Here is a 23,317-nt window from a genome sequence, read left to right on the forward strand (position 1 = left end):
TCTCAAATTCATGACTTTTATTTTTTATTAGTTGTTTATATATATAATTCCTAGATACATAAATATATCATGCTGTCAGTATAAAATTACTTGTATGAATATGTGTTTAAGGCCATTTGACATGGGATAACTGACGGGAACATCCTTCCCTGGGGAAGACTATTTGTCCCTTTCTCTCAGCATTTCTTAGTTGCCTCGAGCTCTTCCTGTGGGGTTGAGGTTTCCTGAGCTTTCCCCCTAGGTTACTTTACTATGACTATTGTTGTCCTCATTCAGCTTATGTTCAAGTAGTGATGTTGATAAGCTAGTATTAAAATTGAGTTGTAATCAAGAATGAACTGTTAATTCGGCTGGAAGAACAAAAAAAAAAAAAAACAGGCCCCTTCTCGACCCCATGATCTGCTTCTTTTACCACATAGCGTCTATGACCAGGAAACTTAAATGACTTTTAGTTTCTGTGTTTGTAAAATATGCGTTTAACAGTTTGCCCCTCTGTTGTGGGGTCTCCACCAGAGAAGGAGGCTCACACAGGGGTCCAAGCCAATAGAAAGTCATTATTGGCTGGCCAATGACTACACTGGGTGTTTGGGTTGATTTACTCCAGTTAATAAGAACAATCAGTTAAAAGAGGAAACTCAGAAACCAAAAATCAAGGTTAGTACATTTACAGACTTTCCTAGGATGATGGACTTGGATGGATTCTATCTTTGTTTTCATTTTGGCAAGTGGTGCTCTCTATGTACTGAATTTTACAGCCTGAATGGTACTTCCAATCATGGAAGTCAGCCATGCTAAGGTCTGTGGGCCTAGTAAGGTCTGGGGCACCTCTCTCCATTGCCTTTTGTAGACCCATTTACTAAATAAAAAACAAAAAGCAAACACTCTTTTAGAAATTTGTAACTTTCTAGGTATTTCACTGTTAAGATCAATGTAAGAGAAACAGACTTTGAACAGCATGAAATTAAATAAGAATGCGTTCTTTTTCCTTTCTAAATAGTTATTTGCAAGCTATAAGTTTCATCTGGGGGAGTGGGACTAAAAGCTTTGGATGGCTTCTTTTTTGTTGTTTTTTTGAGACAGGGGTTCTCTATGTAGCTTTGGAGCCTGTCCTGGCTCTTGCTCTGTAACCAGGCTGGCCTCGAACTCACGGAGATCTGCCTGGCTCTGCCTCCCAAGTGCTGGGATTAAAGGCATGTACCACCGCTGCCCGGCTGGGTGGTTTTTTGATTTTAGATGAAACCAAGATTTAGGGATTAATTCTAATCTGAAAAGAATGATAGCAGCCTGAAGGCCCTACACAGGAAAGTTTAGCCTCCTGCTTCTATTGTGTAGTAAAGTGAACATGTTTGCCTGTCTGTCTGCCTTGTGTTTTGGGGTACCCTTGGTGTAAAACAACCCCCAGTTTACTCCCCAGGAAGCACCATCCTTTGTGACTCATTTTGGACTGTCTAACTTAGCGTCATGCGTAGGGGGGTGTGCCACGCGGGCTTCATGATTTCCATGGTCCTGTCAAAGACTTTTCTGATGGTATCCCCTCTCCCTGGCGGCTGTGGTATGATCCAGAGACCTCCTTGACTGGGAAGCCAGAAGGCTTTTCAGTAACAGAAGCAGCTATCGTGGGGAAGGCCTTCAAACAGCAAGGACCAGAAAGAGTTAAGGAACCAGGTAGGCTTTGTGTGTGAATGTTCCCTGTTGTCCAGGTTTAGGACACCTAATGGTGGACCTGCAAAGAGAATTCAAGAGGAAGAAGCTTTTCCTAGTTGGGCTGGTCAAGTGTTGTGTCTTCTTTCTGGTGAGTCCCCTTTTGGATTATGGTTTCTCTTTTGCTTGTTTAATGCTAACGCTAATTATTTTAGTAAAGGAACTTCCATTAGCAGCAAGTTATTCTTAAAGTATGTTTGAGGACCTGGGTTCTTTCTCTCGGAGGCCCTAGAAGCACTTTTACTCTCCACAAGGACTAGCAACATTGTCTCAAAGGCCCACCAGAGCCATTGAAGAGCTAGCTCTCCCACCTTGTCCTTGAGTCAGACCCGTGTGTTAGATAAATTTCCCTCTTTTCCCCTTCCAGTCCAGATACCATCAACATGCCCAAGGCCAAGAAAACTAAATCCAAGAATGACTCCAGTGAGTCAGAAAATGGGGTCCCAAAGCCTAAAGCACCAAGCAAGAACCAGGACGATAAGACCAGTTCAGAGGGCCCCTCTCCAGGTGGGTCGGTAATGAAAGTTATTATGGCAGGTTAGAAGACCTTGCCTTGGAGGAGGTGGGAATGGGAGGTGGGTTGTGGGGAAAGGCTGGGGGTGGGTGGGAGGAGGGAGGATGGGGGAATCCATGGTTGATATGTAAAATGAATAGAAAATCTCTTAGTGAAAAAAAAAGGAGAAAATAAATTGTGAAACCACCAGGCGTGGTGGCACACGTCCTCAAGTGCAACACTCGGGAGGAAGAGGCAGGTGGATCTCTGTGAGTTTGAGGCCAACCTAGTCTACAAAGTGAGCTCCAGTGTTGAAAATACAAACAAATAAATCAGGAAACCTGTGGCATAGGTGCCTTTAAGGGATATAGAGAAAAAGCCTTTCGCAATGAGTCATTTCCTCTTCATTGCTCTGCCTGGCCCCTCTTAGGTATTAATTTCTTGTCTCTCTTCCAGTCTTATCTTTACATACAGGGTTTAGGGCCTTCATTGGTAAGTGAAATGAAAATACAATGTTAGAGACAAAGTATAAATGTCTGTTTGAAGCCTTATTAGTGTTTGAATCACTTAAGGACATGGGGAATATAAAGCAGACGCACCAGGGCAGTTGCCCTTATGAGGTCACAATGACTGTGACAGCATGCTCAAGAGCTGCACACGCTCATGGCAGACAGACTCTCAGCATGGGTGGGGGAGGTGACCACAGAGCTTCAGCCATAGTTGGGAAGCTATTGGTAACTGGTAGCGCTGTGAGATGGAGTCAGCTTTCTCTGGCCTCCTCTCCAGTAGATGGCTGCACGCTCAGTTATCGATAGCTCCTCAGCTGTGTTTTAGTCATCTGTCGATTCATGAACATAAGACGACTTTCCAGCTTTTAATGTCTTTGATTTGTATTTTCTGCATTTTGTAATACTCACTTGACAGATCTTACACATAATTGGGCAAGTTTATTCTAAAGCATAATTCTATTTTGATGGAATTACTTTCATGAGTACCTTCTCCAAATTCATTATTGATACCTAGAAATTTTTTTTTTTTTTTTTGGTTTTTTCGAGACAGGGTTTCTCTGTTTCTTTGCACCTTTCCCAAGTCCTGGGATTAAAGGTGTGCACCACCACCGCCTGGCCCAAGCTGCTGGTTTTTGTAAAAAAAAAAAAAAAAAAAAAAAAAAAAATTAGGACAACTTCATACATGTATACAATATGAGATTTTATGCCCAATTTCATCCATAGCTACACTGTATCTTACTAGATTCACTTCTTATTATTTTTTCTTGTCCTCCTCCTTGTTGTGCTGCACCATCTCTTCTGTCCAACTAGTCCCCTTGCTTTGATGGTTACACAAATTTAGAGTTGCTTGAATGAGGATGGGTGGGGGATATTTCGTAGTATTTGAGTGGGTCTTACCAGTGATTACACCACTGTGGAAAGGAACTACTTCACCCCTGGCAGCCAGTTAACTGCCCAAAGCTCCTCAGAGTGGAGTGGAACCTCATGAGCTCCTCCCTCAACTATCATGGAAAATTGATGGGCCTGATCTTGTGTGGCTATTGTGCAGGTAAATACTATGGGTTCCTGGTTGCAATGACCATACCATATCCAGAAGATAGTATTTCACAGTACTCTTCCCCAGTCTCTAGCTCTTCAATTCTTTCCACATCCTTTTCTCTGGTTCTTGGAAGGGGTGGTATAGATGTTCCATTTAATGCTGAGCATGCAACACTCACTCTCAGCCTTTGGAACAGTTGAGTCTTTGCATTAACTGCCATTCACTGTACAAATAAACTTCTCTGACAAAAGGGTAGAGCAGCATATATGTTGGGTATAAGCACAGATATTTAGAAGACATCATGACAGCATCCATTTAGCAAAATAAATGTAGTGGACTGTCCATTGGGGTTGTGTCTTCCCCAGCTGTGGGCTTTTGACTAGGTTTATAATCCCAGGCGTGAGTTCTGTCCTATGGAACAGGCCCCAACTCATGTCACAAAGCAGTTGATTTACCCCATAACAGCCATGCCATTGTTGTACCATTGGAGGTATCTATTGGAGGTAGGTATTTGTTCTGGTTTGAGTGCAAAATATGGGCTATAGGTTCTCATATTTGAATACTTGGCCCCCAGCTGTTGCTGTTGTTGGGGAAGGTTGTGTAACCTTGAGTAGGAGTCTTACTCAGGGAAGTGAACACTGGGGGAAGGCCATGCTATAGCATGGCCCCTGTCTTAGTTAGGGTTTCCTATTGCTGTGAAGAGACATCATGCCACAGCAAATCTTATAAAGAAAACATTTAATTGGGATGGCTCACTTACAGTTTCAGAGGTTCATTCCATTGTTATCATAACGGGAAGCATGTGTATTATTAGGTCCAATTTTTGGATTTTGAGGGTTTTTTTTTTTTTAAATTGGAGATTTGATTTTTTTGTTTTTTTTTTTAGATTTTATTTATTTATTATGTATACAGAAGAGGGCGCCAGATCTCATTACAGATGGTTGTGAGCCACCATGTGGTTGCTGGGAATTGAACTCAGGACCTCTGGAAGAGCAGTCAGTGCTCTTAACCTCTGAGCCATCTCTCCAGCCCGATTTTGAGTTTTTTTAAGGCCTATCTAAAGATGAGAGTGGAACATTGAAGTTTTCCACTCTCATTGTATCAGTACCTATCTGATCTTTCATCCATTTAGTGTTTTTTTTTGACAATGAGGCCCCACCATTTGGTGTGTTAATATTTCAAATTGGTATGTATATTTGATGAATTGTTTCATTTACCAACAAGCAATAGCCCTCTTTATTCCTTGTGGCTAATTTTGGTTTTAAGTCTACTTTTATCAAATATGAGAATCACCACATAAGTTTGTTTATAGCTTCCATTACATGGAAGAAGGTTGATTTCCATCCATTGGCTGTGTTTGGATATCTTTGCCATTGGACTGTTTCTTATTAGAGAGCACAGGTAGTTGACTTTTGTTTTTTAATCCAGTCAGTCTGTGGTTTTATATTGGTGAATTGAGGCTATTTATTTATTTATTTATTTATTTTGACCAGTATTGAGAAAGGTTTGCTCATTATTATGGCTTTGTTGGTTGTTCTGATTGGTTGGATTGTTGGCAATTAGTTTCTTCCTCCCACATTGATGTTAGGAGTTTTCTGCTTTCTTACTGGACTCTTTCCTGGTTGTTTTTTGTTCATCATCTTTTCCACTCATGAACTGAACTACTTCCTGTCTCCTAGTAGGTAAGACAGCATTTCTTTAAACATTTTGCAGTCTTGGTTCAGTTGTCATAAATTGCTTTAATTTATACTTGCCTTAAAATACTTATTTTGTCATCAATTTTAAGAAATATCTTTTTTGGATATAGCATCTTGATAATTGACAGTGTTTTTTTTTTTCAATGACAATGAGGCCCTACCCATGAAGTCAGAACAACACAGTCACCTAGACAAGACCTGCACAGTGACAATACCAGTTGTCATCTCAAAATGGATCAGAAAAATCCCACTTCTAGATGAAGAACTACAGGCAGTTGATGCCTGCTGAGAGGGAGAATCAGTCTAACATCATTTTCAATAATAGTTTTATACTACACACTTTCTTAGTATGATTTTATCTATATGCATAGTTTGTTCTCTTAGCAAATTTGTGTGGGATCTCTTTTGATGACTACTATACTTTTCTTCCAGTGAGCCAGCCTGTAGTACTTTCTACTGAAGATATAGAGACAGCTAATGAAGTTTCCAAATTGAGCATTGCCCATGAAATCGTAGTAAACCAAGATTTCGCGGTACAGGAGAATGATTTAGCTGGAAACAGGTACACATACATATTTATTTACTTGTCATAGTTACATAGGATAGATAGTTTTTGGTCATGTTTGATTTTTTTCTATTAAAACATGCAGTGCTTGAGTCTGTCTTAAATAGTATCAAATAGAACAGCAGAATAATCAGTATAATTATTTAATTCTGCTGAGTGGTGGTGACACACCCCTTTAATCCCAGCACTTGGAAGGCAGAGGCAGGTGGATCTCTCTGAGTTTGAAGCCAGCCTGGTCTACAGAGTGAGTTCCAGGACAGGCATCAAAACTACACAGAGAAACCCTGTCTCATTAAAAAAAAAAAGGAAAAAGGTGTTCAAGTGGGACGAAGAGATGACCCAGTGGTTAGGACCAGTTACTGCACAAACGTGAGGACATAAATTCAAATTCCCTGAGCACATGTAAACAGTATGGCATGGTGTTGTGCAACCCATGCCCTGTAAACCAAGCAATATGTGGGACAGAGACAAAGGGATCTTTAGGCCTTGCTGGCTGCCACCGTGACTCCATTTTCTGTAAGAGGCCCTGACTCAGGGGAATAAGATGTAGAGTGACAGAATAAGGCATCCAGTGTCCTTCTCTGGCCTCTATATGTGAACCCTCTCAAGAGCACATAGACTATACACACATACACCACAGTCACACACACACAGTCAAAATATCAAACTATATCTAAATATTAAATAAACCAATGTAATTATTGTCAGAATGTTAATTCTTGGTTTTTAGAGAAATTTTTCAGATCCTTTCAGGTAGACTTGGAGGTTAGAGCTGCTAGAAGCTACTCTTAATTTCCTGCAAATTAAGTGGATGCAGATAAACAACTTTCTTTTTTATTTTAATTTCATTTTCTGTGGATGAGTGTTTTGCTTCCATGTACGTCTGTGTATCACATGCACACAGTGCCCAAGAAGACCAGAAAAGGACATTGGCTACCCTAGGGCCACAGTTCCAGAGAGTTGTGAGCCACCATGTGGTTGCTGGGACTCAAAACCTGGCCTTGGAGATGAGCAGCTGGTGCTCTTAACCGCTTAGCCATTTCTCTAACCCCTCAAATAACTTTTCTAATAATGATATTGCCATTTGTCACGAGTAAGAAATTTCAGAGCATTTATATTTTCTGATTTAATAAGAAAAATGAGCCTTTTGGATCTGTAATTCTTCATAATTACATTGATATTGAAATACATAAATGAGTCATTCAGCAAGTATGAATTGAATACCTCTAATGGATCATTAGTAGTTAAGTGTGGGCTAGAAAAATGACTTAGAAGGTAAAGGTGCTCACCATCAAGCAAGCCTTACAACTTGTTTGATCCCTGGAACTTGCATGGTGGAAGGAGAGAACCAAATTGTACATTTTATCCTCTTACCTCCACACAGATTCTGTACACTCTGTATGTGTGTACATATGCATACACACACACACACACACACACACACACACACACACACACACACGCAATGTAAATATAAAGAATTAAAAGAATATAGTTTTTGCCCCAATATTATTTTATAGCTTTTTAAACTTCCCATCTTGAATTCCTCTCTTATTTTGCCACTTTAGGGATTCTGTTACTAAAATACCATACTCTATCTTGGTTTTTGTGATTCTCATGTATCTTGGATTTATTCTGCTTGCTGCTAATAGTGACACATGCTAAGTACACCTTCCATGAATGGAGTTTTCACCAAAACACATGTATTCTAGAAATCTTCATTCAGCTCATAGTCCCTAGAATCTGAGTTATATTTCTTTTTCTGGATTTACTTTCCAGTACTTATAGAAACACCATTGCCATTCATTCATTTAACAAACATTTATTGAGCACTTATTAGGTGGAGAGAGGAATGGTGAATGCTGAGGACATACAGGTAAGTATGATGTTGTCTTTGCCATCCAGAAGCTCTGTACAACAGATAATCCAAGAGCTATTGTGCAGAGGGACACATTCTGTCTTAGCTAATGGATGGAGTTCTTTGTTAGTATGCAGTTGCCTGGGTGACTATCAGAGGAAGACTGTTTTGAAATCATAAAATTTGAGTTGACTCCCCAGAGTATGAATAGGTACACTTTAGGTGATCTATTGTGAAAAGTACTCTAAAGGCTATGTCTCTTCAAGGGCAGAGAAAGGTAGAAAATAATTACTACTCACTCTAAACAGATTACTGTTGCTTCAGTGCAAGGTGTTGGGAGAAGGAAGGATTCAAAGTCAGGGAGAGTTGACAGAATAGCAGTGTGCTGAGTCTTGAGGCTGTATATCTGGATTCTGTGATGGAGATCTTGAACGATGTTAGATGAACAGGACATGTGACAAGATTTGGATCTTGGGAAAATCATTGATTTTTAGCAAGGATGTGTCATATTTTGGGGGGGGGATGTTCACTTTACAGACCACTGTAAATGTACAGGTGTGAGATGATGTTTGATAGGATGGATTCCAGAGACACTTAAACACTCTGGAATTTTTTGATCAAATGAATAAAATGGACAGGGGCAATGGAATTCAAAACTCTTGAATATGTCAGATGGATGAGCGTTGCTTGCCTTCCACGGTTAGATGGGTGTGTTGGGGGAGTAATGTTAAATTTTTGTATCATTTGTATTTCAAAAGAAAAAGGTGAATTTTTATTGTAAAAAGTTTATTTTTGGGAAAAAAGTAAGCTTTCCAGTTTTTAGAAATAAGGTGAGTGAAAAGCAGGTCTGAAAGGGCGAAGGTAATAAGTTACATTTTGTCCTTCTGTGAAGTGTATGAAATCCTTCATCACTATCAACATGAAGAAAAAATCCTCTCTACACTTCAAACCCGTGTGAAAAACATCACATACTATGTATGTAGAAATAAAAATGCAGTCATACATCTAGGCTAGATGCAGGATTAGGGTCAGAAAGTCTGAATCCCATTTTAAAAGGTTTGTGGTTCTTCTGAGGGGAAGGTAGAGGGAGGGAAAGGAGAGGAGAAGAGTGGGGTTGGGAGTGGGGGACAGACTGAGAAGAAGAGAATGGGACAGACACAGATACGTTGATGGGGGAGATAGAAAGACAAAGAGAGACAAGGAGATACTGGGAAGGAGGGAGGGAGAAAGGGAGGCGGGGAGAGAAGGAGGAAGGGAGGGGAGGACAGAAGGAGTGGGGTATGTGTGGGGAGACAGTGACTGTGCCCTCTGGTATCTTTCTGTGACGATCTAAGGGTTTTTTAATTTTTTATTTTTTTTTAATCTGAGACCAACTGCAGTTAATTCGGCACTTCTCAAATGTAAATGTAGCTCTACTCTGGTCTATAAGTTTAATGGTTTTTCATAATTTTAAATGCTGTTTGAGGGGTCATGATCCTGTATCAAGTCTCTAGGTAAAGATCATTTTGCACATTTAACTTTCTTAATAGTCTGGAAAGCAAGTTTGTGGAGACAATGTACAATGCATTTTGGGACCACTTGAAAGATCAGTTGTCACACAATCCTCCTGACTTTTCTTGCGCTCTTGAACTTATAAACAACATAAAACAGGTGAGTAGCCAGCCCTCTTTGTGTTGATACAAAGTTTCCAGGCCTTAGACCTTGGATTGTTAATATTAGCATTATTAATTTTCTAAGTAGCTTACTTTCTGAACAAATATGGGGTGGATTGACCCCCATTTTATTTGTACAAGACATAGCTTGAGGGTTAGGGCATTACTTTAATAACATAATATGTCATTCAATAAAACATATTTCCACTTAACTTCCACTATGATTTAAGTGTTCCAGAAGCACAGAAAATAATGCGAGTTCTTGCCCACAAGGAATTTATATTTTGATTCAAAAAACTACTTCAAGTGAACATTTAAGAATACCTTGCTTGCCGGGCGTTGGTGGCGCACGCCTTTAATCCCAGCACTCGGGAGGCAGAGCCAGGTGGATCTCTGTGAGTTCGAGGCCAGCCTGGGCTACCAAGGGAGCTCCAGGAAAGGCGCAAAGCTACGCAGAGAAACCCTGTCTCGAAAAAACCAAAAAAAAAAAAAAAAACCAAAAAAAAAAGAATACCTTGCTTATTTCACTCTTGCTTTTTGGAGCAAAGTCATCTAAAAATGCCCTTAGCCCCGGTTCAGAATGCATCATCTTTTGGTGGAGGCGCACATGTTGTTGTAACCTATACTTAATTGTTGCCCTACTCTTATTTTATTCATGTTTTTATGTCATTCTTCCTTGAAAATAATCACTACTGCTACAAATGATTATAAGTGAAGCCTAGAATTATAATTGTCTTCCAAAAGAGAGAAATGACTGTGTATGGAATTTAAAAACTCACTTTCTTTACCTCTAGAAGACAAAGTCTGACATGCCTTTAGCCTGAAAGCACTGCTCACTGGGTGTAGGTTTGGGATTCTAAACCAAATATGGCTCCTTTGATTTTCCTTTGTGGCAGATTTTGGTGTCACTGCTCCTACCACGTCAGAACCATCTAAAAATTGAGATCGAGGAAGTGCTGGACGTGGATCTCCTAAAACAAGAAACAGAGCATGGGGCTCTGAATGTTCCTCATCTTTCCAACTATATTCTCAACTTAATGGCCCTCCTGTGTGCACCAGTTCGAGATGAAGCTGTTCAGAAACTAGAGAACATAAAAGATCCAGTAGAGTTACTGAGGCAAGAATCTAGTCATGCTGTTTTAATCTGTTTTCTGGTGTTAATAACGTGGTATCACAGTATGGGTAAATTATAAAGAGAAAAAAACTTATTTTGGCTCTTGTCCTAGAAGTCCAAGGTTAAGGGACTGCATCTAGTGAAAACTTTGTAGCTGATGAAATCTCAAGGTGGTACAGAGCACCCCATGATGAAAGAAATAGTGTGTGTGTGTGTGTGTCCTAATTTTTCTTAAATCACTTGTTTTCAGTCCTGTGAGTTCTAGCCTGCCATGCTTCTGTAGTCCCGGTGATGGTCTAAAGGCTTCACCCCTAAACTCCATAGTTGCATTAAGTTTTCCACCCTCTCACTATCTCACAGTTGGGTTTAAAGTTTACTCTTTTTGGTGCAGTGAGCTATTTTCAAACCATAGCATATGCTGCTTCTGAAATCTAATGTACCATGAAAGAAAACTTTGAGCCAGATATTATGATAGACCTCTGTCTTAATTGTTGTACTCCTGTGTGGAAGACCTGATTAACGTCATTTGTTCACCTTTTAATTCTCTACTTTTACTTTTTCATTTTTAACAAATTATTTATTTTATTTTATGTGTATGAACATTTTGCCTGCCACAATGTATGTATGGGCACCATGTGTATGCCTAGTACTTGCCATGGCCTAAAGAAGTTGTAGGATCCTCTGGAACTGGAGTTTGGATGTTTGTGACCCACTATGTTACTACTAGGAATTAACCCAGTCCTCTGCAAGAGCAACAAGTGCCCTTAACAACTGAGCAATCTCTCCAGCTTCTCTTTTTCATGATTTTTGACAGCTTCATAATATATACAATGCATATTATCATTTATTATGCCTCTCCCCATCCTGCCGATCCCCTTCTTCTTCCCAATTGCTCCTCTTCTGACATTTGTGTCTGATTTGATGCAGGGCGTGAAGGTAGCTACTACTGCCTTGTGTTCATGATTTCAATGGGCTTGCCAAATCCAGAAGAGAGCATTTCCTCTTCATTTGATCATGAATACTTTAGTAGTGTCCAAGAATATCAGACATATTATAGATACTCTCCCTCACCCTACTCATACTTGATACCCCATTCACATTAAAAAACCTTTTTGTTTATCGACTTTCTCTAAACTCTTTCAGATTCTGCCCGTTTCCCACATTTTCAGGTATTTCATAGATTAACAGTCCTAATACTCAGCATTACTTTTCTCCCTTAGTCTGTTTTGTTGTGCTGTAGCAAAGTACTCAAGTTTCATTAATTTCTAAAATGCATAGATTTATTTCGTAGAGTTATGGAGGATGGAGCATTTAATACTGAGTTACTGCATCTGGTGAGGACATTCTTTTTTTTGGGGGGGGGGGCGCGGTTTGAGACAGGGTTTCTCCATGTAGTTTTGGTGCCTGTCCTGGATCTCACTCTGTAGACCAGGCTGGCCTCAAACTCACAGAGATCTGCCTGGCTCTACCTCCCCGAATGCTGGCATTAAAGGCATGTGCCACTACCGCCCAGCCCTGGTGAAGACATTCTTAACACATTATAACATGATGGAAAACATTATCTGGTCATATTAAACAACATTAAATTCTTAGCCTTGAGTTCTTTTATAATTGAATCCACTTAGACCTGACATAAACATCTCTCATTAGGTCCCTACTCAAAGCAATTAAATATTTTTTGAGTACATGTTTGTAATTGAAGTAAGTACTTTGCAGGCCTGTTCGTATTCTAAATACTGGGATTTTATTATTCCTTCCTTGAGCTCCACTCCTGAACACTAGATTTCCTTTCAAATTGTAAATATTCTGTTTTTGTCTGTGACAGGGGGATTTTCCATGTTCTTAGCCTGATGAAAATGGACATGATGAACTATACTATCAAAAGCATTCGGCCATACCTGCAAGAACATTCTATCCAATATGAACGAGCTAAATTCCAGGAACTTCTTGACAAGCAGCCCAGTATGTTTAAAATTTAACTGGAGTGGGGGGAATTGGCCTTTGCGTTTCTTTTTTATGGTGATTTTTCTATTTTTGAATAGAAAGTTTACTTCTTGGATCAAGAATGAAGAGAAGCAAAATTTTCTAAGACAGAAAGACCTATACAACTCACTTTGAGTTTATCCTTTGCCAGTTTCGTACATGTACACAGTACAGTCTGATCACTCCCAACCCCAGCCTTCCTTATGCCCTCCCACTCCCACAATTCCCCCTTTAAAGAGTCCCCTGTACTACTTTCCTGCCTTTTTGTCTGATGACCACCCGAGTTTGAAGATTACCCACATCGTCATGGGTACAGAACTATCCCCTGGAGTAGGAACAGCTCACTTGGTGGTACATCATTGAATGACTTCCCCCTCCCCCAGCAGCCACCTCCAGGTAGTTCCTGGAGGACAGCACAGCCCCATGAGCCCCTCCCCTCCCAGTCACCGGGTTTTGAGATCATGACTGCAGCAACCATGTCATGTCCAGAGTATAGCACTTCACTGTCCTCCTCTCTGTTGTCCTACATTTGTCCTCTCTCCGCCTTCTCTTCCATGGTTGGTATTCCTTGAGCCTTGGAAGGGGTGTGGTAGATGTTCTGTTTAGAACTGTGTGTACAATACTTTTTCTCAGCACTTTGAGCAGCCACAGATCTTTGCACTAATTGCATTTGCTGCAAAAAGAAGTGTCTCTAATCAAGGCTGAGAACAACACATGAGTATGGATAGAAGTATTCAGAGGTAGTTTGGCAACATTTCCATGTAGAAAAATGAAGCAATGGGTTCATCCCTAGGGACTATGAACTCCTCAGACACGGGTCTTTGCCAGGCTCACAAAGCCAAGCAGGAACTCTCTCCTATGGTGTGGGTCTCCGATTCTGTCAGAAAGTTATTGATTGCCCCCACGTTGGTCATGTTGCCATTGCACTGGTTTGCAGATCTTGCCTGGAACATTGGTATTGTGGTAAACGGGCTCCACAGGTTGGTGGTGAGTTTCCCACCTGATGCCAGCATAGCACCTTCTTGTACTGTGAAAGCTATTCTGGAAGGAAATACCCTGTTCTGTTCCAGCTTTTCAAAGTACTGAGACGATCTTAAACTCTCCAACCCTAAGCCTTGCAGTTTAGACATATGTGTTCCCTTCTCTTTCCTAGATCTCCTTGATTGCACCACCAAATGGATGACTAGAGCTGCCACAGATATTTCCACACCACTGCCAAGAACATCTGTCTCGTCAAGCTCCTCTTCTGGCACAATAAGTTCATTTCCATCTCCAAAAACTGACCCAGAGCCACCTAGTCTTACAACAGTATTATACCAAGGATATTTAAATCTTGTTCTCAGGGACCATGGAAATGAAGAATTCCCTGAGGTAGGAATGTGTGTTGAGGCCCAATCTTGTTGTCTTTTACTTAGAAGCTCCATTCTGACTCCTGACAGCCTATTCTTTCTTGCCTAACCAGACTCTACTGATGGATAAAGCACGACTACAGAACATGAAATCCAGATTACGCCACTTGACCATTCTAGCTTCAGTTTTACTTGTGGCAAGAAGTTTCTCTTGTGGTGTTTTATTCAGCTCACCAGAATTTGTGGATAAACTGAAGTGTATAACCAAGGCGTTAACAGAAGAATTTAGCTCCAAGTATGTCCCATTGATCTTTCCATATGTGTGTGTGTGTGTGTGTGTGTGTGTGTGTGTGTGTGTGTGTGTGTGTGTCCGTCCAGGCACATGCATGCACACGTGTATGTACATGGTCATTTGTCTGTGCAAGTGTGTGTACATGTCAAGGCCAGGGGTCAATTGCAGGGGTCTTCCTCTTGTTTTCCACCTTATTTTTTGAAACATGAAGCTGATGAATTAGGCTAGGCTGGCTGGTGAGCAAGTTCCAGGGAGCTACCTGTTTATGCCTCCATAGTGCTGTGATTACAGTCATGCACTATCACATTTGGCTTTTTATGTGGCTACTGTGGAACTGAGCTCAGGTTCTCATGCTTGTGTGGCAAGCATGTTACCATGTGAGCTTCCCAGTTCTCTCATAGATTTCTTTTAGAGTGACATTTAGGCCATCAGCAGGAACTATAACAACCCATTATCCTTCACGCAAAGGCCCTTTGGGAACTAGATCCAAAGACTGTTGATATTTTAGGTTTGGCATAGAGAAGAATAACAGTTTTCTACCCAGAAGGAGGATAAGGTGATTACTTTGCTACAAATATTCATTATTATGTTTTCCAACACTGAGACACTATGTATTTCATCAAGGGACTGTAGATTTTTGTTATTTATACCCAGAAGTTGATCAGTCATTAATATTGATTGCTAATTCCCTGCATGTAGAGATTCTGTATCAAAGTAGAAAGAGGAATTAGAAATTTAGTTTTATTAATTTATTTGCATTTTTTGGTAAAGTAGGAAAGAATCCTATGTAAAATATCTAAGAATCTTTCAAGAATATGTTAATGTTCAGGATATATCCAAACCCTTGCCCAATATATATTGTTCCATTTAAAGTTGGCATATAATACTACATGCATGAATAATTTGGTACCTCGGGGATAATAACAGAACTCTTTTACATGCGCATTGATTCATATGGTGTATTGATGGTGAGAGGGTCACAATTCTTCCTGGGTATGCCTAACTTCTAGTATAGGCTTTTGGGGCTTGGCCCCTTCGTCAGGGAAACTCTCTTTTCTTTTCTTTCTTTCTTTTTTTAATCAAGAATTTTTTTATTCATTTTACATACCAATTACTCTATTTTCTGTCTTCACTATCCAGGCCAGAAGAGTCTATGCTCAGTGTCAGTGAAAAGGTATCACAGGAAATCCATCAAGGGCTCAAGAACACAGGCCTCACTGCTCTGAGCAGTGAAAACAGGGCATCTCTCGTAGGCCAACTCCGGAACATTGCCAAGAAGGAGAACTGCATTCGTACCATCATTGGTAAGAGTCCCGAAAGTGATAAGAAATAGCAATAAAATGCCAGGGGGGAGTTCAATTCTCCTCCAACAAGGCCACACCTCCAAACCCTTCTAATCCTATCAAAGAATTCCACTCCTTGGTGACAAAGCATTCAAACATATGAACCTATGGGGACCATCTTATGCAAACCACCACATTCCACTCCCTGACCCAGACAAGTTTATAGCCATATCATAATGCAAAAAAAAAAAAACATTCAGTCCAACTTCAGAAGTCCCCATAGCCTATCAAATTCTCAACACTGTTTAAAAAGTCCAAAGTTCAAATTCTCTGAGACTTGTGGCAATCCTTTAACTGTATGTAACCTCTTTTAAAATCAAAATCAAAATCAAAAAGCTGATCACATACTTCCAACATACAATAGCACAGAATTTACATTAATATTCTTAAAATGGGAAAAGGCTCATAGTGAGGGAATATTGGCCCAAAGCAAGTCCAAAACCCAGCAGAGAAAACTCCAAATTCTGCATCTCCACATCTGATGTCAAAGTACTCTTCACATCTCCAACTTCTTCTAGTTTTGCTGACTGCAGCGTGCTTCTTTCTCTTGGGCTGGTTCCACATCCAGTCTGCAGCCTTTCTTCATAGGGGTCTCACAACACTGGCATCTCCAGCATAATCCGGACTTCACCTTCACAGCTTCACAGAGTGTCCTCTCTGGACATCCATTCAGGGGCTTTCGTGCTACACACCTGGCCTTGGTGGCATTCCTTAGCTGGGAAGGGAGATTCCACAACCCTTTTCTTGAATCCTTTCTCTGAGCTGGAACTACATGGCAGAAGTTTCCAGGTTCTGCAGCTTGCTAGGGCTAGAACAAGGTCCCCTCCTACAATTACATATGCATCAGATTTCTGGTTTTGATGGTTTTCTTCACTGCTTAAGCTTTCCTTTTATTCCTTTTCACAAGTTGGAAGCTTAGCTGAGTGGGGCCTTACCCTGAAGTCACCACTCCCTTTATTTCATTTAGAATCGGGCTTTTCTTGAAATGTTTTATCTCAGCATTAGCTTTAGCTCCATTACACTTTCTGATGCTCCTTTTCTCCCCAAACTATACATTTTGTATTTTTCCTTGCTCAGTTTGTTCCTTTTCATTATAGATCGCCATAAAAGTGATGACTGATAACCACATGACAGAGTCAATACTAGGCTGTCTTGAATCTCTTCTGCCAATGACATTAATCCAAAACTCTTCATTTTAGCTTCAGCCAGGTTTTTAGGACAAGAGCAAAATGGCACCACATTTTTGGTCCAAATATTACAAGAACCATTTCTAGGCCACTTACTACTATTCTTCCCCCTATGAAACTCCTTGAGCTGGGCCATCATAATCTAAATTGTTCTCAGCACCACTGTCTTTTATTCTCTTACCAGCATGACCCATCAAGCCCTGCTTAAAATGTTCAACTGCTTCATTTTTATTTATTTTTATGTTCTTGACTGCATTTCCCCTCACTCCTCTCCTCCCAAACCCTCTTTTTCCCCCTCTGTCCCCCCATTCACTCCTCTTCTATTCAGAAAAGGGCAGGTCTCCCATGGATATCAACAAAACATGGCATATCAAGTTACAGTAAGACTAAGTACCTGCCCTCATATTAAGGCTGGAAGAGGCAGTTTAGTATGAGGAAAGGGCCCCCAAAGCCCCTGCTCCCACTGTTAGGAGTCCTACAAGAGGACCAAGCTACACAACTGTTACATATATGCAGAGTATCTAGGTCAGTCCTATACAAGCTCCTTGGTTGTTGGTTCAGTCTCTGTGAGCCCTTATGAGCCTAGGTTAATTGATCCTGTGGTTTTTCTTGTGCTGTTCTTGACCCCTCTGGCTCCTACAATTCTTCCTCCCCCTCTTCTGCAGGATTCCTGAAGTCTGCCTAATGTTTGGCTGTGAGTCTGCATCTGTTTCCAATAGCTGTTGGATGAAGCCTCTCTGATGACAATTAGGCTAGGCACCAATCTATGAATGAGTATAGCAGACTATCATTAGACATCATTACATTGATGTTTTTTTTCTCCAGTTGTGTTTTGTTCTATCCTAGGTCTCTGAGCCATCCAGCCTGTGGGTCCTGGTGCTCCAGGCAGTGTCAGGTGTGGGCTCACTCTCAGGCATGGGTTCAACTGCTTTCTTAATGCAAAGTCCCCAAATCTATATTCCACCAACAAGCAGCATGATCAGGCCTGTCATAGCAATAACCCATTTCCAGGACCAATTTCTGTCTTAGTCACTGTTCTACTGCTGTACAGCAACACCATGACCAAGGGAACTCATATAAAAGAAAGCATTTAATTGAGATTTTCTTACAGTTTCAGAGGCTTAGCCCATTGTCACCATGGCAGGCAACATGGCAGGAGGCAGGAGTGGTGCTGAAGAAGTAGCTGAGAGCTACATACTGGTTTGCAAGCAGAGAGAGAGACAGAGACTGGACTTGACATGGGCTTTTGAAACCTCAAAGCCCACCCCCAGTAACACACCTACTCCAACAAGGCCACACCTCCAAATCCCTCTAATCCTTTCAAACAGTTCCACTTCCTGGTAACTAAGCATTCAAATATATGAGCCTGTCGGGGGTCATTCCTAGTCAAACCACTACACTGAAAAAATGTAAAGTTTTCATGAGCAGGTAGTGAATGGTGAGTTTCTTCTGAATCTCTTCTTTCTACTTTTCATTTTTTCTCCTGTGACAGAACAACGGATACATTTGTTTCTTAAATGCTGTTTGATTCGTGGAATGCAAGAATCTCTTCTAGACTTCCCTGGAGGGCTTCTTTTCATTGAACCAGAGTTGGCAGAACTAGGCTGGAAGTTTGTTAATCTGATGCATCACAACCAGCACGTATTTGGTCCATTCTATGCTGAGATCCTAAAAAATATCATCTCTCCACCGAATGCAGAAGAAAACGAAAAACCCATCTGATAATGCTGGTCCCCAGTCCTGGCATGAGGTATCTGAAGAGAGGGCTCATCATACTCCCATAATGACATCATCTCTGACACACAATTACAAGCAGCCCCCTTCCTCATTAAAAGCCAGGATGCAACTGAAGGGGCCAGACATATAAACACCCAATGGCCCAATCCCCTTCCTTAATAAATTCCTGAGCTGCAAGAAAACCTCAGTGTCTTTTATGATGCAGATGAATCCAGGTCTCTTGCACCTTTCCCCCAACATTCAGAAAAACAATGGGGCTCAGTTTTTCCTGAAGTGGCAGGACAGTATTCAATATGGTAGCCTGGACAGGCATCACGGAGTAGTATTAACATCATTTTCTTCACTTAGAAAAAATTTTCTTGAGTGATACAAAAAAAATCTACAAGATTATCTAGAATTAAGTGCTTCTGAAGTCAGCAACCTATTGAATTACAAAAGAGAATACAAAACAACAATTCTGCCGCCAAAGTCCCCTATGCATTTAAAGGGTATAGTGATACTATTACTACATCCTATTTTGGCATGTGGTTTGAAGCATTTTGAAATTGAGAACAGTATGAAAGTTGCTGTTGTCAGCTTACATTCAAGTGAGACCAAGATTCAATTACCATAGGATTTCTTTCTCTAAAGTGATTCTACAGATCAAGATTGGAGTCCCTCACAGTGACCCACACCTAGAAAGTTAGATCAGTTATTGACCTGTATCAAGTCTATTCTTGTTCCTCTTCTATAATGTAATAATGCTTCTGTTTCCTCATCTCTAGGTTTTGAATACCTTATTTTTGAATGAGTATTCAAAGATAGGACAGTCACTATGCTTTTTACCACTTCTGTTTTGGGGCTCTTAAGTGCTAGTTATGATCATTGACTAAACTAGCATCACAAATGTTGTAAGTTCACAAGGACTTTAGTTTATTTTCTGTCATAGCCAGGCAAAGGTTAAACAGACAAACAGTTACATAGAAAATTAGAAAAAGGTGAGATTTTTGTTTGGAATTTATTGGAGTGAAAAATGAAAACAAAGTAATACTTAAGGGATATCCCAATTCTGTGAAAGAACATCCTTACTATTTCTGAGGGAGGTAGGGCTGAATATAACTTGATTTATTCAAGAAAAATGGCAGATGAGATTTGAGTTCTCTTAGTCCCATGGTGACCTAATTGATTTCTCCAAAGGATAGATTGCAACTGGGTGACACAGCCAATTGAAAGAATGATGTACTTTTTCTTATTAACATACCATTATTTGGTACAATATTGTGATTCAATATATGCTTATAGTGTACAATAATCAAAGTAGAATAATATGCATTTCTATGCCTCCAACAATTAAGTGTTGGAAATTTCATACTCTTCTAGTGATTTAGAGATATATCATAGGTTTTTTCAACCAGTAATTACTTGAGTATGTTAAAGAAGATCAAGAGTTCTACCCACCTAGTTTAGATGTGTTTTGTTGCAGCTAACTGAACAATACTACTCCTCTAACTTCATCTTCCAAGTGTCTCCAGAGACAAATATTCTGTTCTGTTCTCCCATGAGAATGATTTATTAATTACTGAAAATAAGAGGTAATAGGTGGTATTTGCCTTTCTTTGTCTGGCTTATTTCACTTTGTATAGTGACCTCTAGTTCAGGCCATATTGTTGAGAATGACATGAGTCATATTAGATAAAGCAAATCTAAAATTTAAAAAACTGTAAAAAGAAACAACAAATGTTATTATAAATTATTAAAAGAACAATTGATCAGGGAAGAATAACAATTATAAAGATGTACACCCTCAGTATGGTACCAAACAAATATTAGATGTCAAAGGCAAGAGAGATGTGAATATAATAATAGTTGGGGATTTGAATGTCCTACCTTCATCAGTGTATAGATCATTTAGACAGAATATCAATGAAGAAATATCTTGAGTCGAGCCATACTACAGAAAAAAATGAGTGTAACAGACATTTACAGAACATTTCATTCAACAACAACATACTATACATTTCTTTACATCATTCAAGTTAATACCTTTTTGATTTCCTGATAGTGGCTACTAAGGGTGCTTAATCTTGCCTGGTTTATTAACTGCTTTTTTTTTTTTTTGGTTTTTTGAGACAGGGTTTCTCTGTGTAGCTTTTGGAGCCTGTCCTGGAACTCATTCTGTAGACCAGGCTGGCCTTGAACTCACAGAGATTCACCTGCCTCTGCCTCCCGAGCGCTGGGATTAAAGGCTATGCCACCACTGCCAAGCAGCTGCTTGCTTTTTTAAAAAAATATATTTTTTTAACCCAATTATTTGAGAATCTCACATCATGCACCCAGATTGCACTTCCCTCTCAGTCTTTCTATGTCCACCCCTTCCCCACCCTGTGACCTCCCCACAAAACCCCCCAAAAGTCCATTTTGTGCTGTCCATATATTTATTCACTGGAGCATGGTCAAACCTAGTATCTAGTCCCTCAAGAGAGGATGAGTCTTTCTCTACCTTCATCCGTGCCAGAAGCTATCGGCTGAGGAGAACTGAGCAGCTGCCACCAAGGGGTAGGGCCAGCTCTCTTGATGAGCAAGGCACCACATGGGTTTTGGTGGTAACATGGGCTGTAGACATGAACATGTATCAGGACCACTGACCCACTCATGGCCCTCAGCAGCTGCACAGACCATAAGCCTCAGCATGGTCTCAAGTGGTTACACATGCCACTCACATCAGCATGGCTCCCTAAGGCAGCAAAGCCTGAAGACATCAAGACCTCAGGCAGTGAGTGGCACAGACTGCATATGTCTATATGGATCTCAGGCTTCATCATGGTCTGGGGCAGCAGCATGGACCACCAACACCAACACGACCTCCAGTGGTATCGAGGAATGTGGTGATCCTTTGAAGAGCTTCAATCCAGAGAGTGAACCTTTCCTTACCTTAGGCCTCCCCATCATTGTCCAGAGAGCCAGGGAGAATCCCATGGCCAGGCGGAAGGTTCAGGGGCTATGTCTGTGTCTGTAAATGCTCCAGGCTGTTGCACACCATCCTGCAGACCCTACTGGGCAATGATAACATGCCTCAGCCCTCTCTCTCACCTATCATCACCATCATATCTACAGTTCCATCTCTCCCTGGAAAGCGTTTACCACTCCGTTTTCCTATCTTGTCCACCTCTCCATCAAATATTGTTGATTGTACTAGCACCCCCCCCACTCCAGGCCACAGGGCTGGGGCCGGTGCTTGGGGGTCTTCTGCCCATCTGAAAAGCATGCTTTTACCTTTTTTTTTTTTAAAAAAAAAAACTGGATCTTTTGTGATAACTATTTTGTCTCTTTTTTGTTCACATAATATGTTAAATTACACACACATATAAATTTGGATTATAAAGAGAAACGGGTGAAAATTATTAAACTAAAAACTGTAAGTCCCACACCTTGAAGCAAACATCAAAAACAGGCTTTGGAATATAAGATCAAGAATACACTAAGTATGATAGAAAATGTGATCAATGGACCCAGAAGCAGACCCATTGAGAACCTATAAGCAGAATTTATCAAAAGTACATAGCTCATAGGAACTATGCTTCAAAGAGTGTCAGGGAATTGTGGAAACATAATAAAATGGCTAGAGCTTTATTATTTAATTCCTGGAAGAAGAATGGAGTGAGTGTGATTTAGGGTATTGGGGAGGATCTGGGAGGAGTTGGGGGAGAGGAATAACATGATGAAAGCATATTGTATGAAAAACATTTTTAAATTTGAAAACATTCATTTAAAAAGAATAACAGTTTAATATTACCAAAATAAAAATACAGAGGGTGCAAAGAGCCTTGGGGGAGAGTATTTTATATAGATGTACCATTTATGGCTGATAACTCTATAAACACTGTTCTCAGCACTTTGACAGGTTTTGAGTTTCTGCACTAACCACTCTATAGTTCAAAGAAGCTTCCCTTGTGACATCTGAGAGCTGAGCTAGTGTACATTAAAGATAGATGTCTTCATAGGGCAGTTTGATACTATGTTTGTTCATTTAGCAATATAATAGTAGTAGGTTCCCCTTTGGGGTATATGAGCTCCTGAGTCATAGGTTCTTAGTGGTATTTACATTATCAGGCTCTGTTTTCTCCTGTGGAGTGGGCTTAAAATCCAACCAGAAATCAGTTGGTCATCACAACAGCATTTGTGCCAATATTCCACCTATGGGCAATAATAGCTGATAGGGTTCACAGGTAGGTAAAAAACTGTTGGCCACCTTTCTCTCTCAGCAGACTGAACAGCACCTTCTGATACTGTGAAAGCTAACCAGAAGTGAAGAAGCTTGATTCCTACATGTCCTGTGACAAAAGTATGTGATTTTTTAGCAGTAGGGTCTTACTATCAAATGCTGGCAACCAAGAACAGTATCAATATCCTATATTCTTTGGGACTTCCTTTGACATCCCTGATCAATAACTCTGGGGGAGAGATCCCACACCTGGTACTGTGTTGTTGTTTGTTTTTGCTCATTTGGGGGGCCCGCCACCCAGCTCCCAAGTAAATCACACACAGAGGCTTATTCTTGATTATGAATACTCAGCCTTAGCTTGGCTTGTTGCTAGCCAGCTTTTCTCCACTTAAATTTACCCTGTCTATCTTTGCCCTTGGGGCTTTCTTTCCTTCTTACTCTGTGTGTGGCTGAGTGGCTGAGTGGCTGAGTGGCTGGCCCCTGAAGTCCCCCTCCTTCCTCTCTTGTTTCTTGCTCTTTCTTCTTTCCCCAGATTTCTCCTTCTATATATCCTTTCTGCCTGCCATCCCTGTGTAGCATGAATCTTAGAAGGTCTTA

At 40.5% G+C, this 23,317-nt stretch overlaps 1 protein-coding gene across 1 annotated transcript; it reads left to right on the forward strand.

Moving 5' to 3' along the window:
- Positions 1–609: 609 nt before the first annotated feature.
- On the forward strand, positions 610–18,701 carry LOC102911175 (T-complex protein 11-like X-linked protein 1). Its single transcript, XM_006997910.4, has 11 exons — positions 610–654; positions 1,564–1,665; positions 2,069–2,208; positions 5,872–6,001; positions 9,392–9,512; positions 10,411–10,631; positions 12,454–12,590; positions 13,765–13,982; positions 14,074–14,255; positions 15,393–15,556; positions 18,275–18,701. Exons 3-11 carry the CDS (start codon positions 2,085–2,087, stop codon positions 18,502–18,504), a joined length of 1,527 nt encoding a protein of 508 aa, XP_006997972.1. The 5' UTR covers positions 610–654; positions 1,564–1,665; positions 2,069–2,084; the 3' UTR covers positions 18,505–18,701.
- Positions 18,702–23,317: the final 4,616 nt, after the last annotated feature.

Source organism: Peromyscus maniculatus, chromosome X (assembly GCF_049852395.1).
Source record: "Peromyscus maniculatus bairdii isolate BWxNUB_F1_BW_parent chromosome X, HU_Pman_BW_mat_3.1, whole genome shotgun sequence".
Classification (NCBI taxonomy): Eukaryota; Metazoa; Chordata; class Mammalia; order Rodentia; family Cricetidae; genus Peromyscus; species Peromyscus maniculatus.